The sequence below is a fragment of the Elaeis guineensis genome, chromosome 5, assembly GCF_000442705.2.
Source record: "Elaeis guineensis isolate ETL-2024a chromosome 5, EG11, whole genome shotgun sequence".
Taxonomy (NCBI): domain Eukaryota; kingdom Viridiplantae; phylum Streptophyta; class Magnoliopsida; order Arecales; family Arecaceae; genus Elaeis; species Elaeis guineensis.
In genome coordinates, this window is record NC_025997.2 from 8,833,035 (window position 1) to 8,851,571 (window position 18,537).

General features: G+C 36.4%; 1 protein-coding gene and 1 pseudogene across 3 annotated transcripts; both read left to right on the top strand.

The window, feature by feature from the left end:
* Positions 1-911: 911 nt before the first annotated feature.
* Positions 912-14,259, top strand: LOC140857947 (uncharacterized). Of its 3 annotated transcripts, XR_012141359.1 has the most exons (10): positions 912-1,072; positions 1,155-1,217; positions 1,303-1,358; positions 4,471-4,564; positions 4,751-4,811; positions 8,261-8,342; positions 10,412-10,455; positions 11,947-12,002; positions 13,490-13,553; positions 13,753-14,259. XR_012141359.1 is itself a non-coding variant. In XM_073257360.1 (9 exons), exons 1-9 carry the CDS (start codon positions 944-946, stop codon positions 13,811-13,813), a joined length of 666 nt encoding a protein of 221 aa, XP_073113461.1. In that variant the 5' UTR covers positions 912-943; the 3' UTR covers positions 13,814-14,259. The 3 variants fall into 3 exon arrangements, 2 of the variants coding, with proteins under 2 accessions (XP_073113461.1, XP_073113462.1); XM_073257360.1 differs by lacking the exon at positions 10,412-10,455; XM_073257361.1 differs by lacking the exon at positions 10,412-10,455 and having other exon boundaries at positions 912-1,054.
* Positions 14,260-16,927: 2,668 nt separating this feature from the next.
* On the top strand, positions 16,928-18,019 carry LOC105044808 (uncharacterized; annotated as a pseudogene).
* Positions 18,020-18,537: the final 518 nt, after the last annotated feature.

The following is an 18,537-nucleotide window of genomic DNA, read 5'->3' on the forward strand; positions in this document are numbered from 1 at the left end:
AAATTGGGTTTAGATTGTTTGTTTGTTCAATACATTGATCAAATTCCGGTTTGTAACTGTTTTTAAATATCCATTTTTCAAATTGACATGACCGGATACCTTACCATCTCTATTTGGATTTTTAAATTTAAAATAAAAAAAAATTGAAGAATAGAGTCTATAAGTTTGCAAGCAGAGGCGTCAATGTTGTCTTATCGTGCCAACCCCTGACATGGCTTAGAGCTATCCTTTGGTTTGGCGGTATACATTTGATAGGGTTTGCATCTTTAGCACCAAAGAAGGAATTCACCTTTCTCCGTACCAATCCACCGTTGGATAATCCACAGCACAGCTCTGAAAGCTCTCGGATCTCCCGTTGAGTCCAATTGGAATCCTTTGTCTATCTGGACCGTCCAGATAGATCAGCACAAATCTCGAAGCATGTGTATGATAGATAACGCGCAATCAGAAATTCGTGAAATACAAGGTTAATGTGGCGTGTTATTCACCGTGGTATTTGACTGGTCCACCGCGGCATGGTTCAGGCCCTCGGTAGGGGGGCATTTTGGAAGGCGAAGGCTGCGGCGCAGGACATGTTGAGCCGTACCGGATGCTCCAGCATTCCTTTTGTCGGCCCGAGGAAGGGACCGCAACTTTCCTAACCGTCATGAGGTCACGTGACAACGGCTCGTGTCGTTTTGACGTGGTTTTTGACTTCAACGTAGTCAGCTTGTGGTTGTCGCGGAGCTTGGCACCAGTCAAATCAAGACACGTGTATTAGCAACAGTCGCAGACTCCTGTGCTTTAGGATGCGTTCTAAATGATCTTGTGAGCGGGTACAATGCTCTCGTATTCTCACCGGCGGTGATCGTAACTCGGACCATATGACGGAATTTGGGGCTCTTTTTCTCCCTCACTGGTTCTTTCTTTTCCTTGCCTCAAAGCTCGGGTCCGAGACTCGGCCATGGCAGGAGATCGCAGAGCATTTCCACTTCTTTGCCTCGTCTTCTGGATCTCGTCTCTACTTTCGATCTCGCTCGCTTACAGGCCGGGAGACATCGTGCCGATGAGCAAGGTGGGCCAGTACCATGGGGTAAAAACTCGAACTGAAACCCTCGTTTTATCTGGATTTGTTCTCGATCTGCTTCGATCTGATGTACTTTGGGAAATCTCAGTCAAGAACCGTCTGGCAAGATGTTATTGGCCGCCACTGCCCTATTTTTGCCGTTAATCGGGAGGTAATTTCTTTGGCTCTGTTTTAAGGTTTTCCTCCCTTATGATTTGTTCTTTATTTATTTGTTTTTCTTTTAATTTTGTGCACAGGCGTTGATTCCGATACCAAAACCTACTGGTTTCACTGGTGCTGATCCTTACAAGATGCAAGTCTGATTGAATTTTCGCGTTTTTCTTAATTTATCAGCATGCCATTTGAATCTGTTTCTCTTTGCCGGTCAATTTAGGGTATCTGTGCAAGAATTGATGGCTGTGTAAATTTATTTTGTATGATTTGTTGAACTTAATGCAGCACATATTAAACATGAAAGAGATAAAAGCTTCCGAGTAGGATTGAATTGGAAACAAGCATGTGAATGCGTTATCAGTTGCATATAAACCCTCTTCCTGCTATGCTTGGACCATTCATGTTCCGGTGCGTTCAGTTTTGTGATTGTAATGTTACTCCCAAGCCACTAGGAATCTTCCTGTTGGTATGAAAGAAGGTATATTATAGGACAACATGGTATCTTTGATATAGATAGATCCACATTTTGCCTAGTCACATCCTAAAATGAGATGTGGCAATAGATTATTGCATTAAAATTATACAGCAATGCAATATTATTGCCATTTCATGAATAAATAGAAGTGCATAGATTTCACAGTTTAAAGGCTGCAAAGCATGCTGTTTTGTGTGAATGAATGAACCTCTTAGAGTAGATTGCTGCTCAACCCCTTGCCTAATGCCCTTGAACATTTTCAAGAGTATGTCCTAAATTCCTCATTGTTCTTTTTTCAGTATCCCAGTACAATAACAACAAGGATGATAATAATTGGCAAATTCGTTTAGTGTTTCTGAAAAATCACCCATGATTTGATTAATTATCATTAGCCATAGATGCTTCTGATTGGATCTCCAATGAGAGTGAATTGGACTAGCAACTCTAGGTGATGAAATATGCAGATTTTTACTCTAGCTCCTTTAAAATCATGATTTTAATACTGGTATTCTCACTAATTTTTTTATCATATGATTATTTATAGAATATTATAATACCACCAACGCCATATAACTTCTTATCTTCAACCTCAAATGAATCTCTAGCTTTCCTAGAATTGTTTTTCTTACTTCAATTCAACCAGTTGTTGCCTATTTACCTTAGTGCATGGAGCAACATGAATACATATTTCCAGTTGAGAAATAGTTCCAAGTAGCTTCTTTGCCTATGCTTTCGTTTGTTTATAACTAGTAATCTGGTTTACTTGGTTTAGAATTGGGTTGTCTTGGAAATACTCAGTCTCATATGTTGCATAATTTTGGATCCATAAGCTTAGGATGATTCACTTTTAAAGACATGGAATTATGTGTCATCAATTGCATTCTGCACATGCATTTAGCAACTTCCTTTGATCCATGGATGGTGCAAGGTTTGTTGATGACAGTAATTAATGGATTTGATTGGACAAGATTATCCCATTAAATTCTTGTGGCATTTTTTTAGGATTGCTAATATCTGTTAGTTCCATTATTTATCTTATATTTCATTATTATCCCATCCAGTTCGAGCTTATAACAGAAAAGAGTATACAGCAATTACTACCCTTGTTATCCATGCAACAAGCTCTAGTGATCTATCTCCCTCCATGCGACAAGATTTGCAGCCATGCTACAATAATACCACTTAATTGGGAACCAAAGCAATCTATTGCAGCTGTGCTTTCTATAATGGCTTGCTCATTTGCTGGGTGCCTTGGCACCAAGTGAACTTTGCCTTCACAGTCAATTATCAGCTTGCCACATCCCTTCTGCCCATGATTGTTGTCTCCACCATGCCCACCATGAACACATGCTTTGCAATGTCTTCTTCCTGGTTTTCCCTTCCATAAGCACTGAGTTATTGGTGAAATATGATGCTAAAATGGTCAAAGGTGGGGCCCTAGTGGTGGGTGGTGAGCTAGAGGGTCATATTGTGCTCCACTGAAGCTTACATCATGTGAGATCTCTATGTTATTGAAACACACTGTAACAGAAATGAACTGACATTACTTGCTGAATCGAATCTTTGACCCACTGGAGCTAACATCATGTGAGATTTCTATGTTACTAGATCACAGTATAACATAAGTAATTGACATTACTTGCTGAATCAAGTCTTTGACTAGATTATAAGAGAAAAGTAATGACTAATTGATAGAGTTATTAAGTTATGTTAGTGACACAAAATAAATGAAGTTTTGTGAAATAGGATATAGTACTTTGAATTTTAAGGAACAAGAAATCTAATTGGACCAATAGTGGAAGGATTAAATGATGCCTCTGTATATGTTGTTGCAAGAAGGTCGGCATACTTAAATCCAACCAGTACTATGTGAGACTTAGACTGATAGACTGATCTATAACTATTGGTTGGCCATAGGTCAAAATTAAGACCGACCTCTAATCCATATTTGCCAGTATTATAGTTTATTTATAGAAAAAGCTATAGATGACCTGCTAGTGATTACTGCTCAAAACACCAAGGGATGTGGAAGCCAGTGATTAGCTGAGTGCATGTGGGGCCTGATTGACACCAACAAGCCCACCATGGTTGGCACCAAACCCTGACCACCACATCCTGGGTGATCTGAGTGGTAATTATTAGTGGGTGATGTGTTGCAATACTCTTTATTTATTCTTTCATTTTTCAACATCTCTTGTGTGCAATAGGTACACATACTTACGTGCATGCATGCACACATGCATGCGCGCATACGCACACATACATGCGCAATGCACACAAAAATTACATGAATTTTGGTGTATAAGCAGTTTAGAGGTAATAGATCATATCCAATAGCTTAGATCATCGATAGAAGACCTTCATCATTCGATTGAGGTCTAGCTGAATCTAAGTGGAGATCCATTGAAGTGTGGCCATCTCTCTATCTCTCTCTCTCTCTCTCTCTCTCTCTATATATATATATATATATATATATATATATATATATATATCCTTTTATTTGCTTTCTTTTGTATTAGTATGTTTCACAATGCACTACTTTTTTCCGATCATGTTGTTTTGTACTTTTGATGAGTAACACACATTGCCTTCCATGAATTATTGGTGTGGTACCCTCCTCATCCTCCTCCTCCTCCTTCTCCTCCTCCTCCTCCAAGGGAAGAAACTAGCATACGTATATTAATGTTGGATATTTGCTTCATCCCTTTTTGATGCACCTGCTATTCCTAGGATCCATTTAGATCGAAGTTTTTCACATGTGATGATCAATCTGCAGATCGTTTCAAGTTGGTCATGAGAAATTTCATGTGCCATGGCTTTTTGTTATAAACCGCAAAAGCTCCGAAGTTCCAATGATTAATTTCCATTTGGTAAGAGTACGGCTTGTATTAAGCATTTGTTTTTTCTAGCTATAATTGTTGACTATCCTTCATATTTTTTTTCATTTTTCCTACTTAAATATTTCCATTTTTGTTACCAAGTCAATATAGACATTGGATTTTGAATTATTTTATATAGGGTGAAAGGAGTAACTTTTGCACTTTGATGTGCTACAGAAGTACTCTGGGAATGATTTGCATGGCGTCACGGCTAAAGTTGTAGACATGCCTCATCATTGTATGCAATACCATCTTCTCTTATTTTTCTCGTCATTTCCTGCTTGCAACATTTGGGATTGTGGACCTTCTGATGCTTATTTTCTTTAATAAGTTTGAAAGAGTAGTGTGGTTCCAAAAAATACTGACTACTTATTGTACATCTTTTTAATTTTGCATAATTGTTGGCTTAAAGGATAAGCATGTATTATTATCAAGGTTTATAAACAAGATGGTTAAAGAGTTCCCTGCTTTTCACATGAGGGAGAGAGATGATTAAGTAGTTCCTTTACAGCTAACCAAAAAAGATTCTTTTACAAGAAATTTTTCATATGCAAAGTTGTATGGATACATCTTCATATCTTTACCTAACAATTTGGAATTGGTGTTGTGAATCCCTTGCCAAATGTTAGTTGCTAGAATATTCAACCTAAGGTGTTCAATTTTAAATCTTGTGTTCAATTCCACAACAACACTTCTATATAACTTATGCACAGTTCATACCAATGTTCGCTACCGAGAACCATATTAGTATGTTATTGGTATGGTATGGTACAGTATGCATCCTGTATTAACATAGGCTTTGATCAATGTGGACTGGTTCGGCTCATATACTGAACCAAACCTTAATACTGCACTGGAATCTTGCCAGTATGGTATGATGCGACCAGTGTATGGCAGTGTGATCGATTCAACAGGCCTTGATATGTACTCCTTGCTTCAAATATTTTATCAAAATAAACCTTCGGTTTTTTGAGCATCAACAATCTTATTGATTCCCCTTTTCTCAAAATCATTATGCCATGCATTTGGAAAAAGTATAATACTCAAATGTGTAGATCTGGATCATGTAACATAAGCTTCTTAGGTGCTTCCTTGTAATGATTTTGAGAAAGGGGGAAATCAATATTGCTATTTATTGTGTTAGTACATACTGCATAGTGTTTGTCCTGAACCTCTTCATGTGTCATTGTGATCCATACTTGTAGTTTATTTACAACTATTGCTTATTCTTTGAGAATCTAGAGATGGTGAAGAATAGTTGAATAGGATATTGATCTTCCTGTCTGTATTGTTGATTTTAATATTAGGATACATTTTATATATAATGCTGATACATAGAGTATGACTATATATGATCTTAATCTTTGTAAATGCTAACATTTCATGAATTGAATATCATACTTTTGTTGCTTTCATCATCGTAATGCTGCCTCCTCATGTCAAACTCATAATTGATGCAAATGCCAAGATTTTGTTGGTTGAGTTGGTTAGTTAGGGCTTAAGGCCAAACTATGAATATGCAAGTTAATATGTAACATTCACTTCGCATGCTTTCTGAGGGGCATACATAGTTAAGCTCCAGTAGGTTAACTGGACCATTGGAAAAGTATACATGCTGGGTTTTATGTGATAGACAAGGAATAGAAAAGCAGTTTAATTGAAGCAAACAACAGTTGATTATGGAAACACAGCATAGTAACATATAAGGTTACTAACAAGAAGACATGCTGATGCACCTCTGGATATGGAGGCAGAGTCAGGGTTATTTAAATAGAAATTGTGAAGAAAGAAAAAAAAAAGATCTATCCAAGGTTCACCGACTTAATACCAGATCCTGTATTGGTACCATCCTATTATAATGTTGATACATGGTACAATACAATAGGCAGCAAGGCATATTGAGTGTCAGTACTCATGAGATTGCGGATCTGTTCAGTACCGGTATAGTACGATATCGACCAGTATGGTAAACCCTGGTATTAATGTCTTTTAATAATGTGAATAATCTACAACCATTAAAAGCCATTTGTTTTTAATATAAATTATCATGGGGATAAAAGGAAAGAAATTTAAGATTCTTTATATTAGATTGTCGATGTGTTATAACAATCAGTAGTGGTAGTCACAAGAAAAATGCAAGAGCTTATTGCAACCACATAATGTTGTATATATCTTTAGAGGAAAAAAGAGGAACAAAGATGGAAAAACGTAGCACTGCATATGACATTTGGCACATTGCTGTTTAAGATGGAGAGAGAGAGAGACATTGGTCATATCATTAATCTAAAAAGTGGACAGGTGACTCATGTTAGAAGAAGAAGAAGAAGAAGAAGAAGAGGAAGAAGAAGAAGAGAGAAGGATAGACGGTAGTAGACGTCAGGAAACCCAAGCAACTATGAAAGAGAATTTTGATTAGAGAAACATAGCCAAAGATTTAATAAGAATACTTGTTTCCCAATCTACTTAGATTTTAGATGGCCAACTAGTGGTACAAAGTTACTTCGTATGGGAGCACCCCATATTGATCTAAATCTATACAGAATTACATGAATGATTCACCATCCATTTTCTCTTGTATAAATAGAATTCACAGGCTGATAGATCATATATATATATATATATATTATGGGTGTAAACCAGATTGAGAGGGATGGAGGGACCATAAGCTTGTAGGGTTCTGGGGGAAGAGAGGTGCATAGCTTCCCACAGCTGCCTCTAGCTCCACCTCTATTTGGGTATCTAGTATGGTCTATTTCTAGAAGACACATGTTAGTGCATCAAAAGAAAAGGATGTGATTGCCAGAGAGAAGACGGATTTGTAATACTGTTTAGTATCAAACTGGCACATGAACCATCAGAAAATGTATGTCTCTAACTTCATGATGCAGATGTCGCTGCATATCAGGAAGTCATGTTAGAGTACCAATAATGAAGATTAAGAAACATGAGAGTTGCAAAAAGTGATTTGTTTGGGTTAATTTCTGGCTGAAGTTTTGCATGTCATGTCTCTGCTCACCGACCTGATTGGGTAGGTAGTTGATTCTGTTATGAGATTGTTGTAGTTCTTGTGGCTTCTCATTAAGGATTTTGGATCTTGGAGTAAGTGCCTTGAAGTGACTATTGTACTTCTTGATGGTTTTTGTGAAGGATTTTGGATCTTCAAGTATTGTTTTTGGGTGTTATGCTGATGGATTTTTTATTAGGTAGGTGTTTGGGAGAAGATTTTGGTATTGGACATTGAAGGATTATCCATTCTCAAGGCTTCTGTATGAGAAAAAATTAAGCAAGATAATTGATACAAGAAGATTTGTGTAACATCGCATCCATTCTTTTACAAGTCTTTTGTCAAATGCATATAGACACAGTTGACAACTCATATAAGGGACTCATTCTTTTAGTTAAGATCTTCTTCCTCATTTTAAAGGTGTTGATCATTGAGCTCATTCAATTAGTTGTTCTTTCGATTGTTTTTTACACATGTCAGCTTGAGAAACAAAGGTTAATTCTGTTTAGTATTGTGAATTTTTTTAACCACAAGATGAATAATTTTTTTCTTTGATAATCTAATTATTTCAGCTGAACCTTTTGAAGACTAAAATATGTTTCCTAAAAAGGTGTTTATAATTTATGTTTATATGGCTAAGGTTGCCTTTAGTATTTAAAAGCATTCCTTGTTGCTCTTATCAGATGTTGAAGTTCACCAAGACATAGGCAAGAACTTTTGGGATCCAAATCATTGGCCAAAGCATGTACTTGTGAGATATACATGGTTAGTATGATGAGCTTGTCAATGGAGATTTATCATAATTATGCTGTTTGCGGAGGTCAATATAACTATTGATATAAAATCGCAAAATATTTTTAATTGAGGTTATTGCAGAGTTAGTTTGATGTTAGTAGGTGTTAGCGAGTCGATCTAATGTCATAAACTGTTTATATATGTGATTCACTGTGTTTCATCTCTTTTCTTTCATTAATCAGTTTGTATATGAATTATATTATGTGGAGCTTATACAAGTTCCGTCCGTCATTGTTCAGTTGCACTTAAGGTGTGACTCTGTCATAATTGTTATATATCTGCCTCAAATTTCCAAATACTAGTTACTCATTTCATCTTTTCACCAAAAAATGTATTAATTTCAGAGCTGGAAGATTTTTTCTGACTTTGACCTCAAAATAAGCAGCGCATTTGTAACCTCAGTTGTATGACAGATTTCAGAGATATCATTACATGCAGAACTCTGGTGTGCCCTCAAGCTTGTTCCAGTGTCATTATCAACTGTCTCAAATCTGACAAACAATTGTCCAATCAGAATAATCTTGTTGAATTTTGACCGGGTTATTAGTATTCCTTTTGAAGCTTCAGTTGAGGGCAATCCATCGATGAAGTTATTGATCACAATTGGAATCTGCCAATTTGATTCATTTGAATTGGTATTCTATCTGCTTTCAATGGTGACTAAAAGTTACATTTTAATGATTCTGCCATTACCTTGGCAAGATTATATGCCTTCATTTGAAAAGATCCATTGCCTCAAACTGTTTGTGAAGATCGATCATCATCTTTGCTCTTTCCCTGCTTCCCCATAGTTGGAGGTTGTTTTGTTTTAGCATCAACCTACATCCCCAAAATTTGATATGGTTTAGCAGTTGCTTTAATGATATTAGGTTGGTTAAGTTTAGCTTTAAATTTTGTTTTGGTTGTTTATACTATCTAATCCTCACAATTATGACGCATTTAGATTCAAGTCGATCTTTTAGTTTAAAAAGGATATTTTTGCACTCTATTCATGCACTTTTTCTCCCTCTTGTTTGTTCTTTAGATATTGAAAAGTCTTAAATTTTTTCACTAGAGTTTGCTTTAATATTCAACCAGTGTTTTTTTTCTATGAATAATATTTTTAGCCCATAATATTGAGCAACGCTTGTTAATTAGTTTTAGGCCTTTTTGCTGGTTGTCTTCCTTCTCATGCATGTGGGGCTGCTTTTAGGTGTTTATTTGCTCAATAGTTTCTGCCTCATATTTCAAAACCTACATTTTTTTTGGGTGATGGTGGAAATTTTTGGTTTTTTGTAAGCTCAAATTATTTTTTATTCGATTTTTCTATCATTTTTACCCATCTTTAGTTGGCTTTTATCTTCCATAAAGAAACTCAAATCCAACTTCCTGACACATAGTTTCTCTTTCAAGTCCCTGCCTTATGTTGTTCTCACTGGTTCCTTGCCTTGACCAGGTTTTGATAGGATATTGGGATCATTTCAATTTGCTCATCGTTTGTGCATTAAGGTTTGCTGAATTGGTTGGTACCGTACCATACGAATATCGAATTGGTATAGGATATCCATATCAACACTCGGTGCACCGAATCTTACCATACCATACTGCATACCAATACTGTAATAGCATGGTATTGGTATAGGGTCCAGTATTGAGACGGCGAACCTTTATGTATATTTCCTGTTTTATTTCTCAAACAGGTTTTTGCATGCTTATGCTTCTCATTCTTTTTCTCTATTTAGGGATTTCATATTCTTGTTTCTTGATACCAATAGTTCGTCATTCACTTCCCTCTCATGTTTCTTATATTATTCTCTTGAGACACATCTTAACAAGGATCATTTGCTGATCCAGTTGGTGGATGCTAGAACTTTTATCTGTTCTAGGATCGCTTTGTATTATATTTCTTGCCCTTAATTTTCTGGTTCTATTTCTGCCTTGGTGGATTGGTGAATCTTTTTTCTGTTCCATTTAATCTGCCTCTTAGGGTGCATATATGGGTCTTTTTGTTGAATGTATTTTCTTCATGATTGGTCATTGTTGTAATTTTAATATTTAAGGGACTTAACGGCAATGGATTCCTCTTACCTCACTCAAGAGTTATGTAAGTACTAGAGCTTTGCAATTTATTTAATCATCATACCTTCACTCTATCTTCAATATCCTATAATTTTAGGTTCTTTCTCTATTGCTTTGAGAATTGCATAACTTTAACACCAGGCAGTTTTGTTTCTGAGAAAATTTTCTCTATTGTTTTATCTCCACAACGGACCTATCATCGCGTGATCATTGCAGCTAATCATATTTACTATTTTCATTGTTTATGGCTTTATGTAGGTGGCCTGCCTCCTATTTTTATTTCACAGTTGCATATCCATGTTCTCATTTGTTTTACTGCTCAATCTTGGCCTGTTGCTGGCTGTCTTGCTATCTCTGTAGTACTCCAATGCTTCCTATGACAGACATCAATGTTTCACTTGGTCGTCAGCAGTCAGCACTAGTACAATAGTACCGTTGGCATAATTTCATGACTACTGTGCCAATTCCTTTATTACTGCTCTGAAGTTTTTGTGGTTAAAAAAGTTTTCCCCTGTTACTCCTGTCCTAACACTCTTGAGGACTATTTTTTGAAAAAATCTTGCTTTTATTGAGCCTCTAAATTCTTATGACCAATATATTGAAAAGTGGGTAACAGGCATGTAGCTTCTAGGTGGTTTCATGCTAGATAGCAAATAGTGGGCGTTATAGTGGATTCTGTGAACTCAAGGCAAGTTGTTAAAATATTTCCATATTTTTTCGTTACTGAAGTATCAAAAATCAATATTTTACATCAACTTAATGCAAAAGAATATTAGTTTAAAAAAAAATCGAGGACAAAGCTTTAAATGATCATCCACCTAACACTATTGCCCCTGCATCATGCCAATATTCACATAATTCAAATGTCCATATTCTAGTGATATAATATCATCAATCACCAAACATAATTACATCACTTAAACAGATTAAAAAGTCAACAACAGCATAACATCAACCATGAAGTTGTCCATGGTGGCACACTGGCGGTGGAATGTTGGCTCTTTTTTTTCTATGGGGAGGAGGACACCTTCCTCCTCGTCCTCGCTCATGCCCTTATTCTTTCCATTTAACTAGAGCGCAAAAGAAGTAGACTGACCTTGTTTTAAACAAACCACTGGATTGGCTGATTTAATGTATAATTGCTGGACTGATCCATTTGGAAATGGGTCGAGCCTTCTATGGAATAAAGTGCTCGCCTTGAGCCTGTGGCATTGATGCGATATATACAGGCACCACATGGTGCTGCAGTGAAGTTTAGCACCATGGTTCGGGGCCGAACTGCTATCGCATCTGTAGGGGCCATTTTTTAAAATAATGCTCATGACTCTGCATTTAGATATCATTCTATAAAATTGTTATTGCACAGCTGTTTTGTTGCACTGATCTATGTATGTGTGAAATCCAGTAGGTTATATTCAAAATTCAAAATATGGTGTGTATGCAATCTCTGGAAATGTATCTACAGGTAGAATATATCTGGATATGGATTGACATCAAGGTACACATTTGATGACAGGGAGGAGCGGTCAGAGATAGATGTCCCAGGGGGATTTTATGTAATGTTTGGATCAGGTAATATGTATTCTAATGTTTTCTCATTTTTACCTCCTAGTGAGTGATTTTCTATGTTGCAACCATAGTATGTGCACATATGTATTTTGTATCTATATAATGTGTATGCATACACATCTGTATACTTATATATGGGGGAGAAGGTTTTTTCTTCCCCACTTTGGGGTGGGGTGGTGGCGGGGGTTGGGGGGGTGCGGGGCGGTGGGTGTGTGGAGGTTTCTTACCAATAGGATTGAAGCCTTATCCCATCGGTGCAAAATCAATGAGGAAAGACCAAAGTTGAAAATTCGCACTGTTTAAACATGATTTTCATCATCTAAAATGCTTAGAGACCAAAAAGAAATGTTTTATTGTTTTCTATGCATCAGATGTCCTCCAAAATAAGCAAGTTCAATGGCATGCTACATCATTTTGTGTAGTTTATGCTTTAGAAACATCCAAATTTCAGGTGATCTGGTTTGCATATGTTTTTAAGATGCGTGATTGTGATCAATGTTGTGGATTCAAAAGTTATATGGCATGATATATATATACCTTAGCACTAATTTCATCGGTACCCTCCTTTTGTTTTTCCAACCTGAAATATGGGTAAAAGACTCCCAGAACATATAATTTTTGCAGTCATGTGGACCTTAACCTAGAATACCAATCATTGATTCTGTATCGAGTACATACATCATTCATACACAAACATGCATGCATAAATATTTTTTGACCATTTGATGCATAGGCTAGGGGACTCCAGATCATATAATTTTTGGTGCGTGAGCAGTTTCCAGGTAGCAGTTTATAGATGGTAGATCATATCTAATAGCTCAAACCATCGATTTTGGACCTCGATTCTCTAATCGTAACCTGAGTCTGAGTGAAGATCTACTTGACTAGATCCATCATATTTGAGGCATGCTATGTTGGTGCAGATTTTGCAAAGTCCAGCTTTCATCTAAGATTTAACTAGACCTGCATAGTTTAGACTTGCCTTATCAGTTTATAAAAATTAATTATAAAACTGAATGCATGCTCCAGATGACAATTCATAGATGGGAAGCAATTCTCAAAGTATAAAGCACATTAGTTTCATTGTTCGTTCAAACTACAGTCCAAATTATGTGTTCAAATATTTGGGTGGCTCGGGTGATATTAGGTTTATTCAAAGATATGGCTGTTATTTTTTGGAGAAGTTGACCAAATGCTTTGGTCTTCTTCAGCAAAAAATTTTGTTTCTGTAAGAAATTCTCAATGTATATAAATATTTTGCATTTCCTATAACATCTACATTCTTGTAAGGGTTGACCAAAATATTCATCAGTACCGATAATAGAGAGGGAGTGGGAAAACATGGCAGGATTAATCATGATTCATGAACTATTCATCGGTATTGTTAAATTCATAGAAAAAATTTGGATGCATTTCATTATATCATATGAAATGTGGCTATTTGTGTTCTAACCGTTTTTGTTTGATTTCTTTGTGCATTTTGAAAGCAGGTCTCGCTCTTTCCTTTATTCTTGCAATTTATGTCTTGCAATCATCTCAAGACAAGCTTGCAAGGTATTGTTTTTTTTCAGTTAAGTTCATCTTCGAGCCAATGAGTTAGACATGTTCTCCTTGTACATCTTTGAAGAGCTATGGTTGAATTTCATTGATACTGCACTTAACTGTAGATTGTCCAGGCCTTGCTGATATTAACTAGAATTCTTCTATTTCCAGAAAAAGTATACATGTTCTAAAATGGTAAACGTTTTTCCAGGTTTGTGAGAGAGACTGTTGCAGAAAGCAGCATCCATGGAGGAGTGGCGAAGGTTGAATAATCTTCTGTTTTTTTTAGCAAAAGAGGTTGAACAATCGTTTCTTTTTGAATCCTTCTGATTGTCGAATGCCTGGAATAACGTTGCAGAACTTAGAGGACTGGACCATTAGGATTGTAATACAGCCATGGTCAAAAAATGCCATGATCGCCTTTATTGTTGTAGTAATTTTGGAAGATCAACCATGTATAAACAGAAGATTTTTTCTGAAGAACAATGTGATTTGTACCCTGGGTCAGTAGAAATGCTAAATTGATAACGTAGTCGGATGCCTGGAATCACATTGCAGAGCTTGAGGACTGGACAATCAGAAAAGTGATACAGCCATTGTCAAACAAAGCCATGATCACCTCTATTTTAGTCATAGGTTCTTTTTTTGCATAAGTATTTTCGTCATAGGTTGACCGTGTATCAGACAAGATATTTTGAACAACATTTTTTTACCATAAGTTGATGCCCATGTTGAGTTGCTAACAAAGTTTCAAGCATGCAGATTGGAAGGTCAAAGACTTCTATTGATTTTCATTTCATCAATCATGTTCTCTGTAAAGAAATGCAATCAAGGGAAGAACAATTAGGTAAAATGTATCGAAGAGAAGATATTGCTTATCCGGCCAAGGTAAACTAATATTTTAGCTGAGGATTAAAAAGTAAACTAATATTCAGAGGAAGTCCTGTCAAGGTCCTGCTTAAAAGGTATTCAGAGTAGATAAAATTGTAATTTGAGGTTGTGATCTAATAAGAGTTGTGCTTCACTTAGATTTGTATTGCTTCTGATTTGAAATCAAGCCTTCTATCAGGTGATTTGCATGGACACTTCATTTTAAAATTTGTAAACATTGTTAACTTCAGGCCTTCTTAAATCTCTCAACTATGATTAAAAAATATGGTAAATTATGTGGTACATTTTTACTATGTTTTGATGTACGTTAGCTGTTGCTGTTTGATTACAGAATGGACGGTTCAGATGGTCCACTAGAAAACCAGAAAGTAGGTGAACGGTGATGGATTTCATGTAATTATTGGAAAAGCTGTGTTATGTCAAAGAACGTTCTCTTACAGTTGGAACCATCAGCCCTTAGTTGATGCATTTCGTCCTGCATATAGGTCTCCTTTCCAAATAAGTATAGTTGCGATACTCTGAGATTGAATTTTTTTGAATTAAAATATAAAACGGTCCCAAATGAGATGGTTTATTATTATTATTATTTTATTATTATTTATTTTTAAAAGTATTTTTTTTTAATTTATCTCGAAATTATCATTCATTTTTAGTCAGATGAGGTGGACAAAATTGAAATCTTCGAGCGACGATTTCATGGAAACACCACTTGAAGTGGCAATTTCAAAATTTTTTTTTTTTTGGGCGAATTGGCAGGGGCAGGGGGGAGCATTGTGGGGGGGGCGGGAGGGGGTGGGGTGTGCGAGGGCGCGGGGTGTGGGTTCGTCGGAGGATTAGAGGGCGGTGCGAACATCGGAGATGGTGTCGGAGACAGGACAGTCAACGGGCCGGGGGCGGACAGCCAAGGGTTGGGAGGGTTATGGCGTGCAGGGATGGAGAAAGAAAGAAAGAAAAAAAATATAATAATAAATATTAAATAATAATAATAATATATTATTTTGAAAATATATATTATTTCTATTGTTTAAATATTATTTCTAAAAAATAATTTGAAAAATATTTTAAAAATTATTTTCAAATAAGAATTATTTTTAAAAAAATATTTTTAAAAATTAATAATATATTATTATTTAAAAAAATAAATAATAATAATAATAAGTATTTAAAAATAATAATAATAATAATAAATTTAAAAAATATTTAAAATTAAAATATTTTTTATAATAAAAATAAAATTTTAAAATAATGATAAAATATTATTTTTAAAAAATAATATTGAAAAAAAATACCATAAGTCGTCCTATCATATCGTGACTCTATAAGTCGTCCTATAATAGAATGATTTTTTATTTAGCTAATTAGTTTATATCTTTAATTTATATTTTTATATTTTATTATAATCATTATCATATAAATTAAAATAATAATCATTATAATCAAAATATTTTATTATAATCATTATAATCGTAAGATGACTTAGGATCCCTCTTTCCATCACTTAGAAAAAAAACCCAAACACCCCGCCCATCACTTAGAAATTTTTTAAAATATTATTTTGAAAATAAATACTATTTTTAATATAAAATATTATTTTAAAAAATAATTTTGAAAATATTTTAAAAATTATTTTTGAAAGAATTATTTTTTTAAAAATTATTTTCTAAAATTATTTTTAGAAAGAACTATTTTTTAAAATTATTTTTAAAATTATTTTTAGAAATAATTATTTATTCAAAAAATCTTACTTTCAAAAGGTAATTTACTATAAATAATTTATTCAACAAGTGGTCTGTCATTCTGACATCACTAAGGCGCAACAAGCTGCGCAGTGCTTAATGAGGATGAGGACAAAAAAAAAAAACTCAAGATTGCCATGAAGGAGCTTGAAAATGAAAGCAGCATCCAGCAAACTCTAGTAATGTTAATATTGAATCTTGATAGTAATTTTTAAAATATTTATCGAATGAGAAAAAAAATCATCCTATAATAAGATGACTATATAAGTCGTCCTATGATGGAACTGCTCTACCTAGGATAAAATTTTTTTTTTCTAAATGACGGAAAGAAGAAATGAGAATTGGACGTAAAATAATAATAGATCGATTTTAAATAATAATATTTTATTATTAAAAATATTAATAAGGTTGAGACAAAGAAGGATTCCTCAATCCCCCGTCGTATTTTTCAAAATTATTTTTTTAAAAATAATATTTTATCATTATTTTAAAAATCTTATTATTTTCATTAAAAAATAATTTATTTTTAAATAATTTATTTTATTTATCATTATTATTTTTTATACTTATTATTATTTTTAATATTTTAATATTTTTAATATTTTTATTAATAAATTATTAATTTTTTTTAAAAAATAATTTTTTATTTTTTTTTCCTTTCTTCTCCTTCCCCCGCACGCCACAACCCCCAACCCCCGGCCGTTCGCCCCTGGCCTGCCGGCCGTCGTGTCTTCAGCACCGTCCCCGACCCCTTGATCGTCCGTGCCACTCCCTGCATCGGCCCCTAGTCCCCCGACGAATCCGCATCTCGCACCCTCTGCAGTCGCCTCCATCCGCCCACGCCGCCGCCCTTACCCACCCCCTCGGTCTCCCGCGGCCCCCCGCGCTGCCTCTTGGCCATTTGCACCGCCTGCATCGCATCTCACCTCCTCCCCCTGCGTTGCGTTCTCCACCCCAACGCGCCCCCCCCGCCCCACCAAAAGATTCGCCCAAAGAAAAAAAGGAAATTGTTTCAGGTACGCCATGGCCGCCCTCTTTCCTCCCCAAACGCTGCCCCTTCTCCCTCTCTTCCCCCATGTCCGAAACCCTAACCCTACAACCAGGACCGCCCCCGGCGAGAGCCCCTGACCCTATCTGGCTCCAAGGAGGTGGAGCGGGGACAGGCGACTTCTTTCGCCGCGAAAGTGCCGTACAGCCGCAACCTCGGCGTCCTCGGCGCCGTCTTCCACCGGGGGGCCGTCGGCCGCGGCATCCGCGTCCTCGATGCCATGTGTGGTTGCGGCCTCCGCACCCCCAGCCCCACCTTCTCTCCGGCGGCGCTCCCTTCTTGTGGGCCAACGACGCCTTCGATGGCTGCCGGGGCCCCATGCTTCCCAACCTCTCCGGAGAGGCTAGGGTTTCGCTAGAAGGGGGGTGTAGGTGGGTGTTCATGCATTGGCATGCGAATAAGGTGCTGGTGGAGTGTTATCTCCAAGACTCCAACGGAACAACTTTGATTTGGTGGACAACGACATTTGGCAGCGAATCGTCATTCATGAGGTTGGCCATTGCTCCAGTCAAGATCGGAGAGTTGTACCTCACGTCGATCGGTAATGATTCGTCGGGCGCACATCGGCCTCATACTGACAATGTGTGTCATTTGGTCGAAATGTGGGTGCTACTTGTGAGTTTTCTGTTTGAATTTATGCTTGTTTTCATGAGTTTGTAGTGTTCCAAATCATTCCATTGGTTATTACGTTTGATCGTGTCAAATGTCCTTTCTTTGCTAAAGTTTTGGATAATACGTGATTATGGGCACAATAATATTCAGTGGTATACCTTTGAACGTGTAAAAACATTTACTCGGATGCATGTCATATCACTGTGCTTTAGTTTCATCAATTGGTCTGTATTTCTAACAATTACAATACTGTCATGAGGCCTGCGGGCTTTTCAGCTTCAGAAAGATGATAATATTTGGCCAGCTCGCCTCTTGACTTAGTTGTTGCTTGTTTCCTTCAGCCGGGTTTCCAGTTCTGTTGTTTTCTCTTGCCCCCTCTGGAGTGGCCCACTTCATGATGCTGCTTATTTAACTGAAATTGTACAATTAGATGGAGAATGGGGATGAGTGTATGCTAAACAGAAAGACGTAGATTTAGAGAAATTTGCACATCAAATGATTGACGAAAGTGATCTTCAGCTCCCTCCTGGATAGATCAACCTTGATGAGGTTATTCACAATGCTATACCTTCAATTTCCCTTCTCTGGATGTACATTTCTTCTACAAATGGGACATTTTTTTCTGTTTTTGGTTTGACGCCCCGACTCTTCAGTATCTTCAACTGATACATCTGTCTCCTTGACTCACAGAATGCTAGCCAAGCAAAAA